Raw genomic sequence first — 26225 nt, forward strand, 5'->3', positions numbered from 1 at the left:
ATAATCCCGACGGGATCCCATACCGGAAATTTGGACAAGGTTCCTGTGCAGGAACATTAGCTATCAAAGTTTCATATAAAGAATCCTGCACAGGAAAATTTTTAATGTTTTTAGATGTTTATATATTGAGTAGCATTTGAAATACATACCCTTTATATTTCAATATGTAAGGCTCCTATAACAATGTTGGCCAGAAAAATATATTGCGCATTCAAGAAACTCATAGAAAACTACTGCGCAGGATCTTAAAAAAGTAAATAAATTGATTCCGGATCCTTTACGGGTTCCTTTACGTTTAAGTACCTATAATTTAGAAAAGCGCAAAGTTCTCTGTACAGGAACCTTTAAATGAAATTTTAATATCTAAGGTTCCTGCACCTGAACCTGTACAGGAATCTTGTCCCAATTTCCTGTATGGGGTCCTGTCGGGATCCTGTACAGGATTTACGATTCATGTACGGGATCCTGACCGGATCCTGTACAGAAACCATTAGGGATTCTTTGAGGATCCCCTACGGGAATTTTAAACTGGGACTTAATATAATAAATAATTATCAATTTTGTAATTACAACATAATAAAAAAGTGTGCACACACATTTGTCACATTTGTATGTACACAAAACACATTCCATGAAATTTAATTGCATTTTGCGGCGTGAGATACTTAAAGTACTTTAATAGTTAATGCACGCACGTTTAGTCATGTTCAATACTGTTTTAACTTGTCGTGAAACTAATGGTGATAGTCCCAGATCACGAAACGGTGATATTCACATAAAACGTTCAGATGCAGATCGTAAACGAGGACAAATTGAGGCTATTGGATCTAAAGTTAGACTACAAGTGACACCAGAATCAAGATATTGGGTCTGTTAAGGCATTTAAACCGTTTTATAATTTCCCCTCCCAATGTACATGCAGTCGATTCGTGTTCAAATTGTACATTATTGTCAGTACTGTTTAACGAAGTATTTCGTTACATGTAAGTTAAAAATGACTGTGGAATGTAACCCCTAGTTTTATAATAGGTGTCTATAATATATTCAATACTTTAGATGTCTTTGGTTCTAGTCGATTAGTCAGATTTCTATTCTACAAAAAACTTTTTGTACGAATTTTGATTGGTGTGGTGTTAAACGTCGTCTAGGGTACCAAATCACTACAGTTTTCCGTTTCCAAATTTATATATTTAATTTGTCCGGCATCGGTGATTCAAACCTGATTTATTCACAGAGCGGAAAGCTCTGATATTAAGGGGCAGGCTATAAGAAAGAGTAACTGTTAAATTGAAGTTAAATTGTTAAAGTTTTATTTGAATCCTTTATAATAAGAATGAGAGAGAGAGTAGATCCAAATGTCATGTCTTCAGGAATACTGCAACAAATAAGGACTTTGTAGAATCAATCGAAAAATAAGATGGGGACGACATGTAAAAAAAAATTAGTTGCTTACCTATAAAAATTATTATTAGAGTCGTAGACCCAAAAGGCGATACTTCATACAGTGTGAGGTCGAAGAAGTAACGTTGTCTAGCGTAGAGAGAGAAAGCAATAGATTTTCCTTGAAATGTTTTCGGACCAACCAAAGTGAAAGGTCCGGAGTCCAGGTGTCGATGTAGTTTAGAAAAAACAGCTTTTAGATTAGGAATTAAAGAATTATTTATTTGACGTCGTTGTCGAGGTAATGCAGTCCTTTGAAAATTTGCAATGTTGCTCGTAGTAGAAATTATCTCGTTGAATGAACTTGACTGACCCAGTGGAAGGGTAGTAAAATTTTGATGACCATATTTGGTGACTTTTGATGCGGGCGAACACTTGGATCAATATGGTTTTAGATTTCAAAGGAACAAGGATTCAGTTATTTTTAACTTTAACAAAATGTTTTAATATAATATAAGTGCGCCGCGATGACATGACACTCGTAATAGAAAAACAACTAATTTTTTTTGGCTGGATTTGGCAAGATGACGGTCGTGATTGGTTGAATATTCCATGTTGGCGGTCGCGATTGGTTCAAAATTCCATGATGACGCTTGTCATTGGTTGAAAATATGATGATGACGGTTGCGATTTCTATGATATAATTATGATTGTCTTCTATAAACTAAGGATTGCTTTTTAATTATCCGAAATAAATACTAATTTTTATGGAATATTTTTCTTATAATAATCAATTTAAACATGAGCTAAGGTTAAGGGTTGAAATTGGTTCCCGGTTACCACGCTTTCTTAAATCATTTATTTCACTTTGACTATCAAAAACATCGAAGGAAATAACTTTAACCTTTAACCAATACAGTATCATGTTTTCTTTTGTTTTTCCAAAAGTGAAAGGACAAATCGAAAGTGAGAATAAAAGAAGCCGAAAGTAAAAGAATTTTTGTCTGTCACACTTTATTATTTACACTTGTTAATATTTGATAAGAGAAAAAAATGTCAATAACAGGAATATTAGACCATGTCAATGAATACGATTATCCGTATAATGAGACGTGGATGATAATATGTATTTGGGTTGGAGGTGTGGTCGCATCAACAACAGTGTCTGACCTTCGTGTCAAGACATTCACTGATTTGAATACATCTTGTTTATCATTGTAGTTAAGTGACTTAACCACACAATAGTTTCTTGAGCCACTGTCATGCTGTATCTACTAGGCCTTTTACAATTATTTCAAGTTTTTTTGCTGATGAAGGAACAAAAATTACTCTACGCATTTCATATTTACCAATGATAATAATATATGTACAATATGGCTAAAAATAAGTATAGAGCTGAAATTATTTTTTCGGTACTTCTAATAAAAAATTGTGCAATTTAAAGACATCCTACCAAAAAATCACTTTCATATGAAATAATGATACAAAAACAAATTCAATTTGATTCTAAAAGTGAAAACAAGACAGAAATATCTCTTTATATGTTTTGCAGTAACTTCAGAAATGATTATAATCGTCTGCATTGAAGTATATAATTATCCTTAAAGGCCTATGGTGATCACTCTTTTATATCTAGGCATGTTGTAGTGAATGCATGACGGTTGAGAGGGACAAAATAATTCTAACAATATTATAAACGTTTTAATAAATACCAACGCACAAGTCTGAAGAGAGATACAATCCTTATGTAAAGAAAGGGAATTTTGCTAGAGGTTAAAACAAAGATGTAAGTGAGATGAGAGACGCATGTTAACGAAGAGAAGAGATCAAATGGAGTCAAGGGGAAGGAATGGTGATTGAGGAGGAGGGCAAGAGGGAAAGAATGAGGTGCGCAGGAAAGGAGATATCAAAGTTAACAGTTTATAATGTCTGGATGAGGGGGATTCGCGTTGAATCAACTTGAGATTAATACCTGAGGTGATTTCATCACATCTCACTAGTGATGCTGTAAGGCCATAGGCTTATCACCCATTTGGATTCTATTTAGACAGCATGGGAAATGTTCATAGAGAATAATCGATCTCAAGCAAAACATCTTTCTTTTTCATTTCTTTTTATATCGACCTTCACCGCTCCCTTATATACCGGTGTCAATTCATCGCTATCGATCAATCGCGAAAAGATTATTGATTGCCATCGGTAAACGAGCGGCGCTCAGCTACCAGAGCTCCATAATGGAAAAAAACTATTGCATAACCTTAGATTCGCACTTGTAACTTTAAAACCAATAAGACACATAACATGCTGTAATCGATTTTAATTAATGGATTTATATTACGATAATAATTCTATTTCTAGAAAGCAATTAATATAAGTTCTTAAAAATAATTAGAAACATTATTCTAAGAACTGTTTTCTAAAAAAGAAATTCTTGAAAAAGAAGTTCAATGGATTAGAATTTTTTATTTGGGCATCAGATTTAATTTCTTTAAAATTGTTACGTCTTAGAAGAAGACTTGTAAATAACCAATCTTATGTTATGTCTCAGAGTGAAGCTAAACATATCCCAAATTGTATATAATTGTTCGGTATCGGTGATCAAAATTTGATTTATTCACAAAGCAGAAGGATTCAGATCCTTCTGCTTTGTGAATAAATCAAATTATTAATATTTTTATTCGAATCCTTTACAATTAGAATCAGAGAGAAAGAGTAGATCCAGATGTCTTCAGGGATACTAAAACAAAATTAGAACTTTGTGGGATCAATCGAGAATTTAAATGGCGACAACATTTTGAGAGTATTAGTAACTTACCTTTTAAAATTATTCTTAGATTCGTAGACCCAACAAGCAATACCTCCTTCAGAGTGAGGTCGAAGAAACGACAGTGTCTAGCGGAAACATAATATGTTGTAGATTTCCTTCGAATTGTTTTCGGGACAGCCGAAATAACAGGTCCGGAGTCCAGGTGCCGAATTATTGATTTGACGTTGAAGTCGAAATAATGCAGTCTTTAGAAAAATAGAAATGTGCCTTGCAGTAGAAATTATCTCCTTGAATGAACTTGACTAAGACGAGACTGGGTACTTGAAAAGATTTTTGGAACTGGAGTCGAAGAATAAACTCAATGACACAACTTGTTAATTTGGTCGCGGTTTCTGGACTGACACGAAGAAGACGCGAAGTTGATTAGGTGGTAACTTGTGTCTTGTTGAGTTGAAGGCGTTTCTTGAAGTTTCTCAAAGTTTCGCAGGTGAACCCTCAGAGAATTGTATTATGATAAGAATTGGTGATTCCTCAATTTATCCCCTCATTCTAAACATTAAAGAATAAGGTTCTCTACCTATTGGTGAATATTAACCAAGTAAAGAGAGAATCCACTACCTTTACAAATATTTGTCCTAAGGACACGTTAATTGTAAACATAATTACATTTTTGGAAAGACTTGACCAAAAACATTCTTATACTTTATTAAAATCAAATTAGACTTTAAACTTAAAAAAAGCTGAAATAAAATTTTCATCACATGTAATTTATAAAAAGAGAACTTTGTTGTTAAACATTCATCAATACTGTAATGATCATCATTTTTAATTTTCCTAGAGCAGTTTTTTTAGTAAATAAAGTAGAATTCACGTTTGCTAATATAGTTTCTCACACATTTTCCAATCGAACAGCATGAGAGCGTCTCTGTATAAGAATCATCTATCTTATGATCTTCGACTGCTCTTGTTTTTTTCTAGTGTGCAAATGCACAATCAATCGCTTAGAAGTATACATTAATTGATACCTATCTGCTCGTAACAAACGATAGTAGTACTGAGAATATCGTCTTCTATCGGTAAAGAAAACTTCATTAGAAGTCATCGTAAAGAATAAATAGAAACGTGTTTAAAATCCACTAGTCATCAGACATTGTCAATACTTTTTATTTCACTAATAAATTATTAACTAAAACGTTTTTTAATTCTAAAAAAGAATAAATATTTCTAAATTTTACCAAACCAGATCCAATATAAAAGCTTTCAAAAATTGATGATATAGCTGAATAGGGCCCGGTAAGAAGCGAGGAATTGAAAAGAATTCAGAAGTTCATTTCTTTTGAATGGGCGCATTTCCAAAATAATCCAATTCCTCGATGGAGCAAGGAAAAGTAGCAAAATCTATTATTCTTAATTGACTTCACCAAAATATGAAACGCGCATTCAAAAGAGTGAGAGAGTACAACAAATCAGTAGAAATTTCTATTCCACTGAATTGCTTTACTATCACTCAATATTTCACTTGAAAAAAAGGTTAGGTTTTGAAAACTTGACGTTAAACATTGAACGCTTGAAAATGTCTTTCATTTATTTCAGTAAGAGAATTTTTTATTTTATCGTAAGCACTGTGCGTTTTTAACCGTATTTTCACTAGTTTTAATATTTCATTTTAATAATTTAGCACTGAAATCACAATGAAATTCACACGACCCGAAAACTAGCTGTCACTGCGTTTTATTTTAAGACAATAACTAGAAGAGCTCCTACAAATAATTGGAAAGATTAGGCTTTTTCAAATTGTTTGTCAAAAGTTCTATTCCTCTTAATGCGTTTCTAAAATTCGAAGCAGTCAATTGAAAAGAATAAACAATTTCTATTCATTTGAATTGACTACGTAGAATCGCTTAAAGTCGATTGAAAAGAATAGCTATTCCTTATTTTTTTCAATTCGCTTTTACAAGATTTACTTTGCATTCAAAAAAATAGAAACTCCTAATTCTTTTTTTATCATCTCATTGACACGAGCAATAGAGAAGAATTAATTTTTCTGATATTTTGGGGCGCATGATTATTCCCCAAATGTCATTTTTCCGAAATGTCATTTTACCGAAATGTCATTTTACCGAACTGCACTTTTGCGAATACTCATTTTTGCGAAAAGCCAATTTTGCGAAATGCCACTTTTGCGAATTGTCATTTTTACGAAAAACTGTTTTTGCGAATTGTCATTTTTGCGAATCGACATTTTTACGAATTTTCAATTTTCCGAAAAGTAGTTATTGCGAATCGCCATTTTTACGAATTGTAATTTTTTCGAAAAGTCATTTTTGCGAATTGACATTTTTGCGAATTGTCATTTTTGAGAAATGTCATTTTTGCGAATCACCATTTTTACGAATTGCCATTTTTGCGAAAAATCATTTTTGCGAATTGCCATTTTTGCGAATTGTCACTTTTGCGAATCGCCATTTTTACGAATTGCCATTTTTACGAATTGTCATTTTTGCGAATAGTCATTTTTGCGAAAAGTTATTTTTACGAATTGTTATTTATGCGAATTGTCATTTTTGCGAATCGACATTTTTACGAATTGTCAATTTTCCGAAAAGTCATTTTTGAGAATTGTCATTTTTGCGAAAAATACAATAGAAAACTTGTAGGTCTATAAATTCACTATTGTATTTTTCGCAAAAATGACTTTTCGGAAAATTGACAATTCGTAAAAATGTCGATTTGCAAAAATGACAATTCGCAAAAATAGCTTTTCGCAAAAATGACAATTCGTAAAAATGACTATTCGCAAAAATGACAATTCGTAAAAATGGCTATTCGTAAAAATGGCGATTCGCAAAAGTGACACTTCGCAAAAATGTCATTTTTTTAAAATGACCATTCGCAAAAATGGCAATTCGTAAAAATGACTTTTCGCAAAAATGGCTTTTCGCAAAAATGACATTTCACAAAAATGTGTTTTCGTAAAAATGACAATTCGCAAAAATGAGTTTTCGAAAAATTGACAAATCATAAAAATGGCGATTCGCAAAAATGACTTTTCAGAAAATTGACAATTCGTAAAAGTGGCCATTCGCAAAAATGACAATTCGCAAAAGTGACATTTCGCAAAATTGGCTTCTCGCAAAAATGACTATTCGCAAAAGTGCAGTTCGGTAAAATGACATTTCGGAAAAATGACATTTGGGGAATAATCATGCGTCCCGATATTTTGCTGTTCACAGAGGAATTGGGTTTTTTTGGAAATTAGCCTATTCAGAAAGATTAAAAAATCCTCGTTTAACAGAATATTTCTGAAAATTTAATCTTTTTCTATTCCTCGCTTCTTACCGGGGGGGGGGGGGGAAAGAGAGTTTGTAAAGTTAAAAGAGGCGGCATCTCTGAGTAGTATAGCAAAACTCAGCAAACTCACTTTATCGGTAAGTTAATGTACAATTGACAATAATTATTATTTATGTATCTTATTTGCAGTCAAAGTTTGTATTATAAATTGTCAATAGAAGTTTACGATATTGAATAAATTCACATTTTCTGTAAACAAATAAATTTTTTGAAAGAAAAATCCAATGTTATTCATATGCATCTAATGTGCGATCGCGGTGGTCTCAATATGTGCGCGATAATATTTGCATATTGCAATATAAGGCGGATTAAAATTTACTGTCACCAGGTGTCGAAACTTGCTACCGTCTTTGAATTCAAGGTTATGTGAAAAACCGTAGGAAGGCTCTTAGCATTGCTCTCATTTGTTATTCAATTTCAATTTACATTTCATCATCATATTAAAATCTGAAAATAATTTTCAAAATTGCTTTAATAAATTTTAAATCTCAATCGTTATTTTTGACCTAAATTTGGACTAAGGTGTAAAATTACGTCAAAAATTAGATGGTATTATGGTAATTATAATGTTTCAAGTTAAAAAACATTTTTTCATAGCTTAAAGCCCTTGGGTATCAATCACCCATGTGTGCGGTTTAAGAATTGTTTTCGGGGGTTAATTATTACATTTATATAAGGCAACAATTTATCCTAGTTTCGAGTCAATCCAATATAAACATCAATGTTGGGGTACTTCCTTCAAGAGAATGACCCTGATGTAGATTTAGGCACGTGTCAAAATATAAAAACTGTTTTGGTCTATGAGGCTTGTTTTTTTTCATCGCGTGTGGTAGAAAGCACAGTGCGCCAGTTAATTTGGAACAAAAAAAATTTGAACGTTCCACTCGTCACAATTTCTACATAATGGGATGGTTATTGCCCGGAAGACTTTTGCTTCTTTTTAATGTAACATCCCATGCTTGGAATGAAAACCAATGAAAGAAAGGAAGTCTTATAGTGTTCTTCGAAGCACTCGTTTCCCCTTCGCCTAATGAACCTTTTACATTATGAAGCGTGTCCGCACCTGGCCTATTCGATTTGACGGGTGATCAGCGTGAAGTGAAATATTCTCGTGAGAAAACTGTTCGGATTCGCGCGTGAATCTTCCCTCTTTGGCTCAATGGCCATTAATGTAATTAAATTTTTTGCTATCGTGCGTGAACGTTGCGAAAATAAATTAAGTGCAAATTACATTTTATTCAGAGCCAAACAATTCATAGGGAGCTTTTTTCCCCTCTTCGTCATATAGTATATACATATATATATATATATATAAAACGTTTCTCTTCTTTTTATTAATATTTCTTTCTCCAGTGTTTACATCGCTTCAAAAAAAATTATCTCTAAATTGTTAAAAGACCATTAGCAATTGATTTGAATGACAGGAGATTCTCAAGTACGTTGAACCAATAATTATATATCTCGAGAAATATCTAAGATTCTTGTATGTGATTTCAAGGAGTTTTCAACAAAAAAAAAAAGAAGAAATTTAATTAGATACGTTTTTGCAAATTATATTTGCGGATGTCATCGTTAACAAGGGAGGAAATCTAAATTGATTAAAGACTTTGTTATTTTGTTTATTGTCCAAGTTTATTTTAATAATTTCTGACAGACTCACAACTTTTTCTCTATACTTCGTCATAATAAATCTTTTTTCAATAAAATCATTATCTCCACCGAACACTACGTACAGTATCGATAAACGAACCTCTTCCCACGGCTGTAATTATCATAATAACTGTTATTACTCCTCATTACAATCAACCATCTCATACACTATTCCTCTCAAAGTTGAAAAAAATATTAATATTTTAAATACGCCCCTGTCGCAGAAAAAGTATTCATTAATTTTCATTCTTTTGCTTTTAATGTCTAAGAATCGTCTAAAAACTGGAAATTAAATTTAGAAGAACTTTATCATTTAGTCAGTAGGAAAAGATATAAAATTTCCACGACTATTATTATTTGAAGTTAGTTACGTCTCAATAAAGACTGTAAACATACTAGTAATTATATTTTATTTCATGTCCGCATCGGTGGTTTATTCTATTTTATTTCCAGAGCTGAAGGTTCTGATATTAAGGGTATTGAAAAGAGAAACTGTCAGTATTAAAATTTAGATATTAAAACCAGTGAACACCAAAAAATGTGTTTCATAACTGTTACAGATTTGGAACACATTTTTTGGTGTTCATTGGCAGGGTGACGAAATACTGATTAGCAGATTTGGTTTCTGCTGTCCACGTGTAAGACAATTGGATCGATTTTGCTTAGGTTTACAAGATAGAAGGATTCAAGTATTTTGACTTTGAAATATATTATTTTATAAATGTATAAAATATAAATGCGCCGCCATGACGTGACATTAGCAATTGTAGCCTAATAATAATTTCTAGTCTAACACATTCAAATAAGAACTACATTTACAAAGAAAATAATCCATGACAACTTACAATTAGTTTCTTATTTAATTATAAATACAGAAAACTTTAAGCGAAAACTAAATTCAATAAATATGTTGCTTGAGAGTCCATGGATTTTTTCTTCATCTTTCAAGTGACCGATTAAAACATTGCCGTTGGCGATGTGTGTGTGCACGATATAACGTGTAATAATTAAATATTACTCACGCTTAATTGTAATTGCTGCTCGCAAGTACGGTGGCGCGGGCTTAATCTCGATAATCTACACGAGATCAACCTGGAGGGCTTCCCTTAATTCAACTGGACGTGGTCGTTAAAACTGGATCGAGAAGTGATTATGGGAGTGGTAACTATTGGCGAATGGAGCAAAAAAAATGGCAAAGAAAACTATCAAAGAAATTAATGACAATCTGGCATATTATACGTTACGATGCTATTAAAACAGTGCTATCATCTTCACCTACTCCCTCTTGGTTTTTAGGTGCGATCAACAACTAATTCTACATGAAATTCTTGGTTTATATGCGCAACCTCTTGAATTGACCTCATATTATAAAAAATAATTTTTATCCAATTTTTCCCTAACGAGAAAATAAAATCTAATTTATCAGCACGCTTTGATGTTCCGTGTTGAACGAAAGGAATCTGACATAATTGCATGTTTGGCATTTCCGCAGTGCTTTTAGTGTGAGAAAATAGAAACAAAGTTGTATCTCGATCAAGAAAAGAGGGGTTCTTAGATCGTGATGCTCGGGGAAGTTTGTCGATATTGGTGTCCAATGAGGTGTGAACAACAGTGGGTGAATGAACCTCCATACCTATATTGTAATCTATATACCAATAAACGATTATAAGAATCAGGAAATCAGCAAAAAAAAAAAAAAAAAAGTTTTTGCAAACCAATCGCCGTAGGAAGTAAACACAACAGATGTTTTAAAGTGCCGCTGCAATAGTATATACTACCTCAATGAACATTACTACCTACCTACTGTCACTCGATGTTACCACTCGATATGAATACAACGGTATGCTGATTCCTAATCGTGAATTAGACACGTGTGCATAGATAAGAAGTGGAAAATAAGCAGGAGATTATTTGCTACACTTTACGACACCTGTATCGCTTACAAGCATTTCTATTGCACATACAACTCTTCTTGTGCAATTTATAATTATCGTATTTCGTCTAAGCCTCTAGATATAATCCTCTCAAAGGGGGTTATAACAAAATTTTCTTTCCTGTCCACATATTCCCTCTAATTTTACTGTCAGAATAGTTTGAAATTATCTAAAAGCGATCGTGTGCTGAAGATTATATACAAATGCATGTCTAATTGCAAGATAAGGTGCAAACAATCGTAAAAGATTAAAGTGTGTGTATAAAGGACTATGGATAATCACTTGAAGATTGTGCACCTGAAGATGCACATTTTCAATCGGTGCCCCATTGAAGACCTTAAAGAACTCACTAATGAATCATTATTCTATATCTATATGGAATTGGTTCGCAAATGTATTTATATATATATATGTATAGTGAAATAACCTCTTCCGCTATCGGCAGAAAAGTTATCGTCTAACAAGTTGTACCCTATAGAAACATAGTAATTCTTACCCAAGATAAGAAGAAGACGGGAGTAGCGTTTTGTGAGGGCATATAGCGGCTTTACAGCATTATCCGCAACTATCTCAAACTCCCCTCTCTCTCGCAGTAAAGCGGCGACTCAGAAACGCTCGCGGATACAATCAATGTGACGGAAGAACAATACTCTAGGAAGGCTATTCCCCTTAACGGATTTTACTTCCTTCTTCTAATTATTTACATATTGGCGAAAACTTGTTAAATTATAATATATTCATTTCATTTTTGCAGCAGTTCAATAATAATTTAGGGAAGCGACGCGACCCTTGTTGAAACTTTCGAAAAATCAATTTTTTCTTACATTTTCTTAAACTTTAGGGTCTTAGAAATACGTCTTTAAAATAAGTTGATATTATAGAAATTGAATACGATAAAGAAAGCCACGGTCCATTGGTAAGTTTATGTTGTGACTTAAGACTTTAATTTACGAAGTAAGGATTATTATATAAACCAAATTAATAAATTTAAATATTCAATTAAATCATTTGCATCAAATTCCGTCCAAGAAATTCACCATTCCACATAATCGTCAATAGTCTTAAATCTCCAAATATCTCATGATATCTGATTGTCTTCAGTAGATTCCCTCATCATCAAGAGACTAGAAAAGGATCGCTAACCATGTGACGTACGCTGACAATTAATCATCCGCAAAATCATTCAAATTCAGATTTCACGAAAGTCACAGCTCCTCTCACGCTGATACATGCACACTTTAATTCACTAATTCACTTTCGATTTAATAGCAGAGTTGAATTTTTAATGTAAAAAAATCAATTAGTAAAAAGTGAAAGTAGTTATTAGAAGTGATAAAGATTAAAACATTGAGAGGCGAATGGAGAAGATGCAGCACCTGGATGAAGGAGAGTGGGCAAAATAGGTGTGGGGGAAGGTTGATGTAGAATCGTGGCAAGTACGTGTTATCGAGTTTCGCTAGAGCACGAATATTCCCGTCACGTGCGGCGCGTTATGAATGATAATTTCTTGACCAGAACCATAAACTATTAATTACATCGGACTCCCTGGCGACTTGATAATCAGAAGCTACTATCGCACAGTCGCATAGTATGCGCATGCTAAACATGATCCGGACACACATATAAAGCTATATACTTGAAACAACATGGGGACCCCGAGGGAGCTCACTCTCGCGACAATATGTTTTCCGTCAACCAGACCTCATCCCCATGTCGCATGCCGAAGGAAATGTAAGTGAACTTGAATCTTTGCCCACCTACGTGAAATGCATTCCAAAATGTTTCTTATTCTGTAACGATCATTTGTATTCACTTATGAAAATAAACAATGAGAGAGAATACAATCAAACTTTTATTATATTTTAAATAAAGTTAAAGTTCAGTAAGAGTCTGTAAAATAATGAAAATGAATCTGGTTACATTTTTATCATAGGAAGAAGATCAATATTTTGAGAGATTAAATTTGATTAGCCACTAATAAAAGTCTATTTAATGAAGCAAATTTGTCTCAAAGATGGGACACTACCTTGGACATCAAGAGGGGAAATAGGGATTCCACAGCGGTACGCCATTGTCGCTCCATCTAATCGACGTTTCTGTAGTTCCGCCCTTACTCTCTGAATCTCCTCCCTCTGCATCACGGTCCTATCATTTGACATCCAAAGATTCTCCAGATATAAATACTTATATTACAACTACTAAAGATAACTAATTCTTGGAAATAATTCTACTACCTCAATTACATCTAATATTTGTTGTGGTCTAGATTCTAAACCAATAAATTTTTACAAACAAAAACTACTTTGGTACGTTCACCAAGCGTTAGTGCTAACAAAATATCATCCAAAGAACAAGTAATTGAAACCAGAAGAATTGCAAGTTTGAGAATTCACATAGAGTGTGCTATTTGCAGAAAAGATATTTCGAAATATTCAAGCCTCATGCTTGCATTTCAATTGAAACTTTAGATATCATTGACCAAATACTTGTAATTGCAGTTAGCATAATAAATCTTCATGCAGTGATATTATAAGTCAATAAATCTAAAAGTAAATTTTTTTCTCCTTTTTTTATATGTAAGTAATATTTGTTAATTGATCGTAATTACGAATATAAAAATACTTCAATAAACACAAATATTTTTATAAAAATTCAAAGTAAAAAATACAACATTCAGTTTATTCACCTAAAAAGTAATTTATATTTCTGTAATATAATGAAATAAAAAATACATTTTAAAATTTCTCACCTAAACTTAAAAAATACGATACATCCTGTGGAATGGATTTGTTAGAAAAATTCTCGATCCATTTCGGATTTGGTTTTTTGTTAAAATGAAAATTATAATACTTCTTGTTTAACCAATTAAACTTTGAGATATCCTTATTAATGAGTTGTTTTTCATAAATATTTAGAAAATTTTTTTGAAAATCAAAAAATGTTTAACATATATATGATGATCATCAATTGATGAAAAAATTTTAAAATTTTCCAAAAAAGATTGCAATCTTAATATTGACAGATTAGTATCGTTAATTTCGATATTCAAAACACTAATTTTATAATTAAAAGTCAACTAGCAACAAATCGCGCGCTAAAGCGCGCGGCTATAACTTCTTACTACCTTTTTTAAATAAAATTAGCAATTTTAAAAATAATAAAATTGGAAAATTTTCCAATTTAAATTTTTGTTGAAAATACTAAAAAAAAATTCAATTTTGTAAAATTTAAAAATAATTGCAAAAATTCTTTAAAAAAAATAAAATTTATTCTTCTTATTAAATTCAACTATGTTCAAATCTTGAAAAAAAAATTCTCGTAAAAATCCCAATTATCTTTATAAATAACAAAATTCTTCTCTAAAGTTCAATTATTTTCATAAATTTTTCTAATTTTAATGATTTTCAATATTTACGATTTTAATAAAATATTTCCCAAAACGAATTCAATTATTTAAAAAAAAATTTAATTTGAAATTTTAGAAAATGACAATTTTGAATAAATGAATTAAATAATAAAAATTTCAGAGGAATTCTATTATTTACAAATTTTTTATAAATTTCTTCGCAATAATTCAATTTTTTTCATGAAGAATAACATTTTTTTAACCAGGAATTCAATTATTTTCATAAATAATAAAAATCATCGCAGAATTTCAATTATTTTTGGTACAATGTTAATGGAATTTCTCGAAAAATGTAATTATTCTTAAAATTTTTATTAAAATTAATTTTCAAAGATTTTAATGAAATAATTTTTAACAATTCGATTTTTTTAAACAATTTGAATTAAATTCTTCGTAGAATTAAATTAATTTCAATAATATCAAAATTCAATTATTTTTAATATCTACTATTTCAATAAAAATTCACAAAAGAATTCAATTATTTAAAAAGAAATATATTATTAAAATTCATCGCAAGAATTAAAGTATTTTTAATAAATAATAAAATTCTTTTCAGGTATTCAATTACTTTCAATACAATTATTAAAAAATTCGATTGTATTCAATAAATTAAAGAAATTTTTCAAAAAAATTCAATTATTTTCCAAAAATTTTTAATAAAATTCAAGAATTAAATGCTTTCAATTATTTAGAAAGAGGATTATTATTAAAACTTGAAAGAAATTATTCATATAGAATTCAATTACTTTGAAAACTTGTAATTAAAATAATTAAAGAAAATCCATTATTTTAAAGAAACTCAAGTAAAATTTTAATAAAATTCTTCCTAAATTCAATTATTTTTATAAACAATAAAATTCTTCGAAGAAATTCAATTACATAGTATCAAAGTTTTTGATAAAATTCTTTGCAAGAATTCAATGATTTGCAATTGTTTTTGCAATAATTCACTTGTTTTCATAAACAATAAAATTCTTCAAAGAAATTCAATTATTATCAAATTTTTTGATAAAATTCTTTGCAAGAATTCAAACATTTGCAAATGTTTTATGAATTTTTTCGCAATAATTCAATTATTTAACAAAAAAATTAATAATAGTTCTTCATAAGAATTCAATTATTTTTGAAAATTTTAATAAAATTCGTTGCAAAAATTCAATTATTTTAAAAAAGTATGATAAAATTCTTCGAATCGATTCAATTATTTTTAAAATTTTAAAAAAATTCTCGGCAAAAATTTCAATTATTTTCAAAAATTTTCCTCAATTCAATGATTTTTATAATATCTACTAAAATTTTTCAAAAAAATTCAATTATAAAAAATTTTATTGAAATTCTGCGCAAACATCTAATTATATATTTATAAAAAAATTAAAATTTCACAAGGAATTCAATTATTTTTATAAATATAATTTTTTAAGGAATTCAATTATTAATTTCATAAAAAATAATTTAAAATTCTAGAAAAAAATAATTTAATTAAAATGATGAAAATAATTTTGATGAAGTTGCAGTAACAATACTTTTATAAGTTGTTTAATTTAAAAAAGGTTTGAATTAAAAATTTTTGAATGTCTTTATTCATGTGGAAAATCCTGTTCGAAAGATAAGATTAAAAATAGGAATTTTGCAAATATTTTTCTTTTTTTTCTAAAACAAAATAATAATTTTCTTTAAAAAATTGTGATTCAAAAAGAAAATAATAGAAAATAAATATATTTTCCATTTCTTAATCACAGTTGTTTAATAATTTTCTAATTTTTTTTAGAAGTAAAGAACAAAAATAATTTCAATTTGACAAAACATAATATTTAACAAAATTTTAGTCTTGAAAAGAAGTAAAAAAATTCTGATGATTTCCATTTTCTATCTAAAGTTAACAAAAAACAAAAGTATAAACAAAAGACAACTTCAGAGTGTGAGGGACAGAAAAATTGAATGAAAGAACATTTAAATTAATATAGTTAATTCGTTAAATCGTTTTTTTAAGGAAAAATTATTAAAAGATAAACCAGAGACGGAAGAAACCCACTTGATTTACATCGTAGTAAAAAGCGATTTTTTATTTTTTAATCTCACTAGGCGTTTTTGGTCCTTAATCCGCATCTTTTTATTAGTCCAACCGGTGTTTTTCCAAAACGTCTCCTGATATTTTTCAAAAAATCGACTACGATGATTGGAGTTCGGATATATTATGATGAGACAAGTCCAAAAATTATCTACTTTTTTTCTTACATTTTTATACAGGTGATTTTATGATAGAGAGAAAATGTTTATATATAAAAGATAATCTGTGGATTCAAATTTTTAACCCACAAAGCATGCTTCACGTCTTCCGCAGAATTAAATCAAATTAAATTGTGTTCATTCTTCTGTAACATCCTCAGAAGATATAGAATATTATTAAATCTGGAGTGTTTGAAACAAAAGACAGTTGTAGCTAAATTCGTCATTATAAACAGTTTGGTTAAGCCAACTTACGCCAACATAAGCGGTGTATCATTATATGCTTTGACACATAAGCAGACTATATATGCGTTATATAGGCAATTATGAAATCAAAATTTTTAATGATATTGGGCAAGGATTTTTTAAAACTTGTATGATTTTAAAGTGCTTCTAACTGCAAATGGTCAGAAAATAGCTACTTCTATTTGCCAATGTCTATTACAGTATCTTAAAAATAAATGGTCATATTAATGATGATTATAATAAATTTTCCTTAATGGAAGAAAATTTAAAAAATGCAAAACAATACCATAGTTCAGTTAAACGATCGCTTTTCAATAAACATGACCATATTACAGTGATTGAAAAATTGCATTATTCCCGAACTCTGAGTTCCTCCAATTATGAGTCTTATAAAAAACCCTTGTCCAAAAATGTCGCTAGCTTTTAGATTAAAACAGAAGAGATCGAGAGCTTTTTAACGAGTGTAAGAAAGACGTGCAGAAACCCGTAAGTACTAAAGGAAAAAGTGTTGCCTGCCTTAAGGGGTATTTCATTATTGCGCCTGATAATTGATAATTTCTGGTTCGCAGAAGTCTGGCGTGATTTCGAAGAAAATGTTGAATTAGAAAAAAGGTTTGTTCCGTGGATTTTTATTATTATTCACCATTACTATTCATCGCCTTTTTATTATTCACCTAATTTACTCGAAAATAAAAATTCGGAAATTTTTGCAGTATAATGTTTTTTAAAATAAGAAACAAATTTTAGCGTGGTAAAGCAGGATACTTTATTATTGAGAGACTACAGAGCAAGTAAATTAAAACTAGATTTTTAAAAAAAGTCTGAAACTTTAAAGTCTAAAATGAACAGCAACTTTGTCTGAAAATACCAGTTAAAGGTTAAAGCAATGAGCTTTTGTCAAAATATGATAATATGGATACTGTTTTGTTTAATAATAATAATAATACAATTTTTACAAAGGTCTTTTAAAAATGAATCAAGTAAAATAATTTTGTAACTTTGACGTTTAATATAATAAAATAAATGATTTATTTTTTTACTAATAAATTATAAAAATAAACATCCAAATGGATATATTGAAGATATTTTTAATTAATCTGAGGAGTAATCTTCTGCGGTTTACCTGCATTCACAGCTGCGAAAATATTTCATTTAAAAACTAAGAAATTCTTATTACTTAAGAAAAATAAGCACTCAGAAATTTTCAAAAAATGATTTTAAAATATTGAAAAACTATTATCTTTATTATTTAAAAAATGATGACATTTTAGTAATTCAACCTTAGCTCACCAAGAAAAACAGCAACAATGACTAAAATAGTAAAAGCGTAATTTCTCCTTATCATCCTCTTACGATCTTTCTATTGAAAATGTAACTGATCTGAGACTTCTTTGTTCAGTAACCCTTTTTATTTAGATCTTTCTTCCTAATTTCGTATTCAAAATCATCATTTACGTCAAATTTAAATTCACAATTATTTAATGAAATTATGTACTATTTACTCTGAGAATAAAATCGGTGAAAAATATCAAATTTATTGACGTAGTTAAAAGATTTTAAGTACGTGTAAGAAAGCTATATAATCTTAAATATTAACCTTTATGTTACGTAGAAATACGACAGTTAGTGAGCACTTATTTTGTCTTCGATAGTTATGATAATTCTACACCTGTATGTACTTATAGAATAATGCGTCATTAAGATTTTGAGATATTGAAGTTACTATGATAAAAGAAAGAATATAAAGGGCTCTTGGACAACTTTTAGAAATGACGATTTTTCTCACATAAAAAGACTACGAAATCACTTCTCATCATAAATACATAAAATGTTATGTGCTGTACGGGACAAAATTTAAATAATAATATTCATAACAAAAAATTCAATCCTATATTATTTAATCTTAAATCATTTGTTTTTTTGTTAAATTCACCTACATATATGACAGGTAGTGTTTAAAATAGACAGCATGAAAATTTTTTAGACCATTTTAATCTTCTAACACTGCTTAGCAACACTTAACCCTTTCGTGCCCCCGGCGAATCTAGCGGTTGGATTTGCTTCCAAATTGATACTCGGGGGTTTTCGGGGTCACTCATTACGAATCCGATGTCAGTTTTAAAAAATTCAAAATGGCGGATCCAATATGGCGGACAAGATTTTTAAAAAATGCTTCAATTTGCTTCAATATTGCTACTCGGGGGTTTATGGGGTCACTGATTACGAATCCGATGTCAGTTTTTCAAAATTCAAAATGGCGGATCCAATAGGGCGGACGATATTTCAAAAAATCGCTTGAATTTGCTTCAATATTGTCACTCGGGGGTTTTTGGGGTCGCTGACAAGATTTTAAAAATTGCTTCTATTTGCTTCAGTTTAAGTTTTATTGATAAAATAGTAAAAAAAAAAATAATCCATGCTCAATTTTGTAGAAAATATGTTTTTGGATTCACAAAAAATTGCCAAATGGAAAAATTAATTTTCATAATTTTTGAAACATTTTTAATAAAACTTTTTATTTGTACCATTGTTATTCTATTCTGGTGTATCGAAATTCATTTGTATAATTTTGTAACTAATTTCAGATCATATTTTCATTCTAATTTTTTTGTATATTTTAATTTTTAGATAAAAATTAGGATCTGAAATTAATAATAAAATAAAATGTTTTTTTAGTAATGTATTGCTTAAACGGCTTATTCAAATTAGCGCGTCAATCATGATATTTTCGCGTCTTATCACCAAAAGATGATAGTAAAAATTGGAAATCAATCTGCCACCATTTGCGAAGTTAGGAGTTTATTTTTAAAAAACACCTGTTTTTGAAAAATGTCAACGGAAACTTTGTCACGTTTTATCATATTGTTTTCTTTATTAGTGATTCCGAATATTTATTTACGTGAATGTTTTCCAGAGTGGAATTTCCTGCTGAACACGAATATCCTATTTATTTTCAATTAAATTCACGTCTTTTCACAAAAAATTAGGAAAAATTAAAATATGTGCTCCTTTTTCTCTCACGGGGCAAGGATAGTTGGAGCTAATATGGCACGGTACAATCCTGCTAATGCGACTGTAAATTATAAAAAAATGTTTAATTGTTCTTTTTAGGCTGATATACAGAATAGTGCGTAATTATATACGGAAAACAAAGCTTATTGACCAAGAAATTGGTAATTGTCTGAAGAAAATTAGTTAAAACTGAGATTCAAGTTCAGACGAATTTTAATGAAAGAATTAAAATTCAGGAAATGTTCAAAACATATTGTTAATACTTCAGATATCAATATTGAATAGTCTAAATCGAAAAAAAGATAACGAAAATCTACTGATTTTTTATAGCATTCGGATTCTTTAACTATCCTTGCTCCAATTGATTCGTAATCAGCGACTTCAAAAACCCCCGAGTAGCAGTTTTGAAGCAAATAAAATCAATTTTTGAAATCTTATCCGCCATATTGCATCCGCCATTTTCAATTTAAGAATTTTTTTAAATCTGACGTCTGATTCGTAATCAGCGACCCTTAAAACCCCAAAGTAACGTTTTTGAAGGAAATTCAAACAAATTTTTGAAAATCTCGTCCGCCCTATTGGAACCGCCATTTTTAATTTTGAAAAACTGACATCGGATTCGTAATCAGCGACCCCGAAAACCTCCGAGTAACAATATTGAAGCAAATTCAAGCGATTTTTTGAAATCTTGTCCGCCATATTGGATCCGCCATTTTGAATATTGAAAACCTGACATCGGATTCGTAATCAGTGATCCCGAAAATCCCCGAGTAACAATTTGGAAGCAAATTCAAGCAATTTTTTGAAATATTGTCCGACATATTGGATCCGCCATTTTGAATTTTGAATAACTGACATCGGATTCATAATCAGCGACCCCGAAAACCCTCGAATAACAATATTTTATTTATTCTTTGAAATTTAATAACTCAAAAAAAGGGCATTCTGAAAATTTACATGCCGATAGGAAAAAACTTTAGCTTTCGTTTCCAATAATTTATTTTAAAAAACGGACCGATTTTTGGGAAATTGAAAATTTAGTATTAATTATAAAAAATTAGGGTCAATTTTTAAAATATTAAAAAATTAAATTCACCATTGGAAAGAGGACGAAAAAACCTTTCAGGAACATATTCTAAAAAATTTTTCCCATTACAAGTATGTTTAGAAAAAATTCACAAAGTAGCCGGTGTTAGCAAAATTGGTCAAATTAACCCCCCTCCAAATTTTCGAAAAAATCAAAAATATTTTTTGGGGAACATTTCTACTTGATAGAACAACAAATTCCTTGAGTTTTAATTTTTTTCAAGAAGTTGAAATTTCAACTTAGGACATTTCACGTAAAATGCCTCATATACGTAAATATATTCTAAAGAAATTAGTCAATTCAAGTATTTAATTTTAATTTACATATCTTGACTTTATTCATAGAAATATTTTTCAAATACATATAGTAACCATGAAAATGATACTGACACAAACTTTTTCTGAAAAATTTAGTAAATTTAAATATGTAATTTTAATATACCTATCTTAATTTTTTTCGTTGAAATGAAACTAGTAAAAATAAACACATGTCTATTTGGACATGTATTACACATGTATTTACAGGTGAAATACATGAGTATTTACATGAGGAAAAAATTATTACACGTGCAAAAACGTTTCCTCGTGTATTTACAAGTGCATTACACATGTCCAAATCTACACGTGTAATTACACGTGATTATTTTTAATAGAGAAACCTACGTATATTTTGTGAAATTAATGTAATTTATTAACTCAAAACTAGAACATGACAAAAATAGTATAATAATCAGTCCTAAAAGGACTGAAGGCAAGGGTACCAAGTCGGAACCAAAGTTAAATTCAGTCAAGGACAGAAGACAGCCACAACAACGAACAACAATTATCGTTAAAGTGGCTGAAGGAACATCATTCGCGAACGTACTGAAGAAGGTTCGTGAAGAGGCTGACCTGGAGGCCAGTAAGACAAGGGTTGTGAGAACTTTACCCACTAAAAAGAGAGACCTTCTTATCAAAATTGGAGGGACTTCAAGTAAGGCGTTGTACACCGAGGAGGTGACAAGGGTGATTGGACCACTGGGTAAGGTGCAGATGGCGGACCGGCAAACTACGTTGGAAATCCGCGATATGGATGCCCTTACAGAAAAAGAAGACTTACTGGGAGCCCTGGAGAAGGTTTCTACGGTACCAGCAGGAAGGTGACAGTCCTTGGACCAAACAAGCGAGGAGCAAAGCTCGCTGTCGTGGTCACCAGCCAGGAAGACGCTGATAAGCTGGAGAAAATTGGGCACATAAAGATTGAGTTCGTCTCCTGCAAGATAAGAAGAAGAACAATGGTCACAAGGTGTCATAGGTGCCTTGACTATGGCCATATAGGTAGAAATTGCCAAACAGTAGATAGGTCGGCTGCGTGCTTCAAGTGCGGAGAAGCCGGCCATAAGGCAGTAGATTGTAAGAAGAGCCCATGCTGCTTCTTATGCCAGGCGAAGTTCGGCGAAAAGGAGAACATCCAACATGTCACCGGATCAGGAGGATGCAGAGTCTTCAGAACTGCACTAGAGGAAGCAAAGAAGACTTTGTCAAGGACAAGAAGGAAGTAAGGCCAGAACAAGAGCGGCACGGAAAAGTCGCGTCAGCGACTAAATAGGACCATTCATTTACGAAGTCTGAAGCCACTAGGTAGTTCCGTAGGTGGATAAAAGGTTAGGTAAAAAAGGGTTTTTAACATGGTATGGTCGATGGCGATGTCAGTCCTTGGTGTCAAATTCCAAGGTGTACGCTGTAATTCATAACAGAATCATCCTTAATATGAAACGAGTAGATATGCAAATTAGGTAAAGAGAGTCATTCTTATTTATATTGCCTTTAGAGAATTATTTTCTTAAATATGTAATAAAATTCTTTGGAAGGATTCAATTACTTTTATAAATAGTAAAATTCTTTACAGAAATTCAATTAATATCAATACATTTTAACAAAATTGAATTAATCAAATTTTCAATTATAATTACGATTTATGATTAAAATAAGCACATTTTATTTCGCTAGTACAATTGTTTTCAATCTAAACGATTGCAAAAGATGAATACAAGAAGATCGGGTGCTTTTACAGCAATCGAACCACACACATCGAACGCTACGTCACTCTTAACATCAACGTCGTCTGGAACTGAGGGTGAAATAAGCTGTACTGATCAGGTTAATGATGTCAATGACAATGACGAGAGTCATAGTTCGGAGAAAAATCTTCAATTGCACGGGGAAAAAACTCTTGAAAAACTTCCAGCTTCAAAAGAAATGTCTGATAACAGTCATTCTCAGGTGATGGGGGAAGAAGAAATTATTGTTGAGGAGGAAATTGGTATGAATGGACATCGTTGGAGAGGAACTGTTGAAAAATATAATATTCCAACGTCATCACACCGATTTCGAGGTCCTCGTCCACCAGCAAGCCAAATTCAAAATGACTCATATTCTCATTCAGAAATGCAAAATTTGGAAGATCATACGGCATGTCGGAACAGTATGAACCCTAATATTTCAAAAACTTTTGATTATATTGAAAAACTTTTTGAACTGATTGATATTAAGACTTTCAAATTTTTGTCCGATTTTTAAGATATAACCAAGATACGATTGACACAACTTTGGGGAAGAGAATTAATATAAATATTTCAAACAAATTCTAAAAACAAAGTATTATAATCTGCCTAATGTTACACGAAAAGTGCGAAAAGAAAAAAATTGGGAAAATGATTATATTACTATGATGATGAAGATTATATAAAATCAACGAATGCGCTATTCAGATTAGAAGAACAGACTGTTAATTTACAATGTTCTTGCCACTTGTTGTCTAGTCATGTCTTCAAAAGTTTGTGCCTTGCAGCATCAATACGTGTGACACACACGACCGTATAATAGGTTATGGATAAAAGAGAAAACAAAAATTATCTACTCCGTTTTATTCTTTTAATATTCAACAACATTTTATGCAGAAAAATGCTTTTATAAAAATGTAGTTTTATTTAAAATCTATCAAAATAGCAAGTTATCACTTCCTACAAATTCGTGAGATATGTCACATTTTTCGTGTTCAAGATCATACGGAAGTACTACATCATTATATGTACTTTTAAAATAATAGTCAGGATTCTCTTCTATGGCATTTCCAACTATGTTTTTAATATAATCGAAGTAGCTAGAAACTTTTGTATATGGTGTATGTTTGCCAACAGCGCATTCATCAGGAATACCTGCTAATACTCCAAAAAGTTCATCTCCAATAACTAATGGACTGCCACCATCACCCTGAGAATTCAAAAACATATATAAAATAAAATTTATTACCCTGCATGCAAACATAAATATAGAAAATACTCATAAAACTTCTACTAACGTCACAAACACCAATGTCTAATTTTTCAAGAGTACAAATTTGTGTATCAGCTACTCCACAATCTTCATGACTAAAAATCCATGTTTTCAATTTTTGTAAAGTATCTGGATAATGTGGATTTCTACGATTCTTCTTAACAGTACCCCAACCAGAAACAAATGCTTCTTTTCCACGATAATTGTCTCTTGTGGCTAGTTTAATAGGCTTTTGATTATGGTGAAAAAGAATTTGGTCCTTCAACTAAGAAATAAATGTTCAGCTTTTATTTATTCATATATAATTTATTTAAAAAATCATATTTAAGAAATATTTTATCATTATTTTGGTAGACTTTCAACAATAGTTTGGAAAATATTTTGAATTAAAATGTGTTAAAATATACTCACTGTTAACACTGCAATGTCATAGACTGTTGAATTATGTACATATTCTGAAGGAAACGTAACAGATTTTACTTTATATTTATTCGGAGCCAAACGAAGATCATTACTTCCACTTACTACTAAAAGATTATTTGTCAAATTCTGAAATTCTTGTACACAATAGGCGGAAGTTAGAATATGAAGCTTGGATATAATACTGCCACCACAAAAATGTTTTGAATCTAAACGTTGTAACGAAACTTGATAAGGAAATTCGTCTCTATTTGTTGGGAGACCATCAACAATTTTTTGAGGTGGTAAACCTGAAACACCTTAAATTAAACAAAATTTATATCAATAAAGGAATGTGAATAAAATTATTATTTAACAAGATTATTTTGTACAATAATTAAAATTTTGTTTATCTCGCATGCACAAAAATGGCGCATTTAGATAGCTGACGACAGAGAGTAAAGTTATTCATTTGTTCGACCCTAATGAAAATGTCGACCATTTTATACCATGAACGCCTCACAATGGCTGTTTTCGACACACGTCCCGAGTTAACTCTGGGTTAATGGTTTCTGCCAATACGGTTTTCACTCGAAAACGTATTGAAAGAAACTCACCGCCAATTTAACCTTTTAAAAGCATACATTATTTATAAAAAATTACGATATTTAGATTATTTATCATTCAACTTTCTTACATACCAATAGAAACTGCTGCAATAATGAGCAGAGCCGGATGTAATTGGAAACGCCTCATGTTAACAAAATCAGAATATTAAACTATAATGATCGATGTTTTCAAATTCTCTTCTTTTATCCAAGTTGTAACAACGAAAAATGTACGTCAGAGTTGTGTATTCACTTTATCTATTTAATGTTAATATTTAAATTGAATACAAATAACTATTTCTGTACATTAAAAACGTACATGTGATTAATATTTCTTTTAACGTGTTTAATCAATTTAAATATTTCATTTATTATTTAACTGCAATTTGAAATAATAAAAATTATCAGTATTATAATTCCAATTCTTGTTTGTATTGACAATTAATAATCCTTGTGTCTTGCGTTTCTATGAAAAACGAAATCCTCAAAGTCAAAGGAAATTTTTCATCCGAGTCTGAGCGTTAATGGTTTTAGGGAATTCTGAGGATATATCCTAATTTTGTGGATATGACTAGGACGTCCGTAATATATCTTGGAGTATCCTTTGATGTTAGGGTGTTAATTTGACCAATTATTTTAAAATTACAATACTCAGATGTGTAATTTTATAATCCTATGTAATGTAAAAATATCATCATGAATATAATACAAATTATTCCTCGCATATTTAATTTTTTTTTCGTGTAGGAAAGTATGTGACTCTGCATTAAATTATTATAATTATCAGACGTCACAAATAAGTAAATTCAAATATGCTAACCAATAATAAACTGATCAATATATAG

The 26225-nt window shown here is 30.6% G+C and overlaps 2 protein-coding genes across 2 annotated transcripts; one reads left to right on the plus strand and one right to left on the minus strand.

The window, feature by feature from the left end:
- The first annotated feature begins 685 nt into the window (after nucleotides 1-685).
- Nucleotides 686-22599, plus strand: LOC122513058. Its single transcript, XM_043629292.1, has 4 exons — nucleotides 686-868; nucleotides 21584-21596; nucleotides 21765-21959; nucleotides 22085-22599. Exons 1-4 carry the CDS (start codon nucleotides 686-688, stop codon nucleotides 22597-22599), a joined length of 906 nt encoding a protein of 301 aa, XP_043485227.1.
- Nucleotides 22600-23949: 1350 nt separating this feature from the next.
- LOC122513048 (chymotrypsin-1-like) lies at nucleotides 23950-25534 on the minus strand. Its single transcript, XM_043629281.1, has 4 exons — nucleotides 25474-25534; nucleotides 24785-25092; nucleotides 24399-24638; nucleotides 23950-24310 (listed from the first exon to the last, which is right to left on the minus strand). The coding sequence occupies exons 1-4, from the start codon at nucleotides 25526-25528 to the stop codon at nucleotides 24038-24040; spliced, it is 876 nt and encodes a 291-aa protein (XP_043485216.1). The 5' UTR covers nucleotides 25529-25534; the 3' UTR covers nucleotides 23950-24037.
- Nucleotides 25535-26225: the final 691 nt, after the last annotated feature.

The sequence above is a fragment of the Leptopilina heterotoma genome, unplaced genomic scaffold (assembly GCF_015476425.1).
Source record: "Leptopilina heterotoma isolate Lh14 unplaced genomic scaffold, ASM1547642v1 Lhet_131, whole genome shotgun sequence".
NCBI lineage: Eukaryota > Metazoa > Arthropoda > Insecta > Hymenoptera > Figitidae > Leptopilina > Leptopilina heterotoma.

Excerpts from the sequence above, each read along its gene's own strand:
- LOC122513058 (XM_043629292.1), top strand. The coding sequence starts at position 686 with ATGCACGCACGTTTAGTCATGTTCAATACTGTTTTAACTTGTCGTGAA. Across the intron at positions 21,960-22,084 it reads AGAGGCTGACCTGGAGGCCA|GTGCAGATGGCGGACCGGCA; the intron begins GTAAGACAAGGG and ends CCACTGGGTAAG.
- LOC122513048 (XM_043629281.1), bottom strand. The coding sequence starts at position 25,528 with ATGAGGCGTTTCCAATTACATCCGGCTCTGCTCATTATTGCAGCAGTT. Across the intron at positions 24,639-24,784 it reads ATGACATTGCAGTGTTAACA|TTGAAGGACCAAATTCTTTT; the intron begins GTGAGTATATTT and ends TTTATTTCTTAG. Across the intron at positions 24,311-24,398 it reads TAGACATTGGTGTTTGTGAC|GGTGATGGTGGCAGTCCATT; the intron begins GTTAGTAGAAGT and ends TTGAATTCTCAG.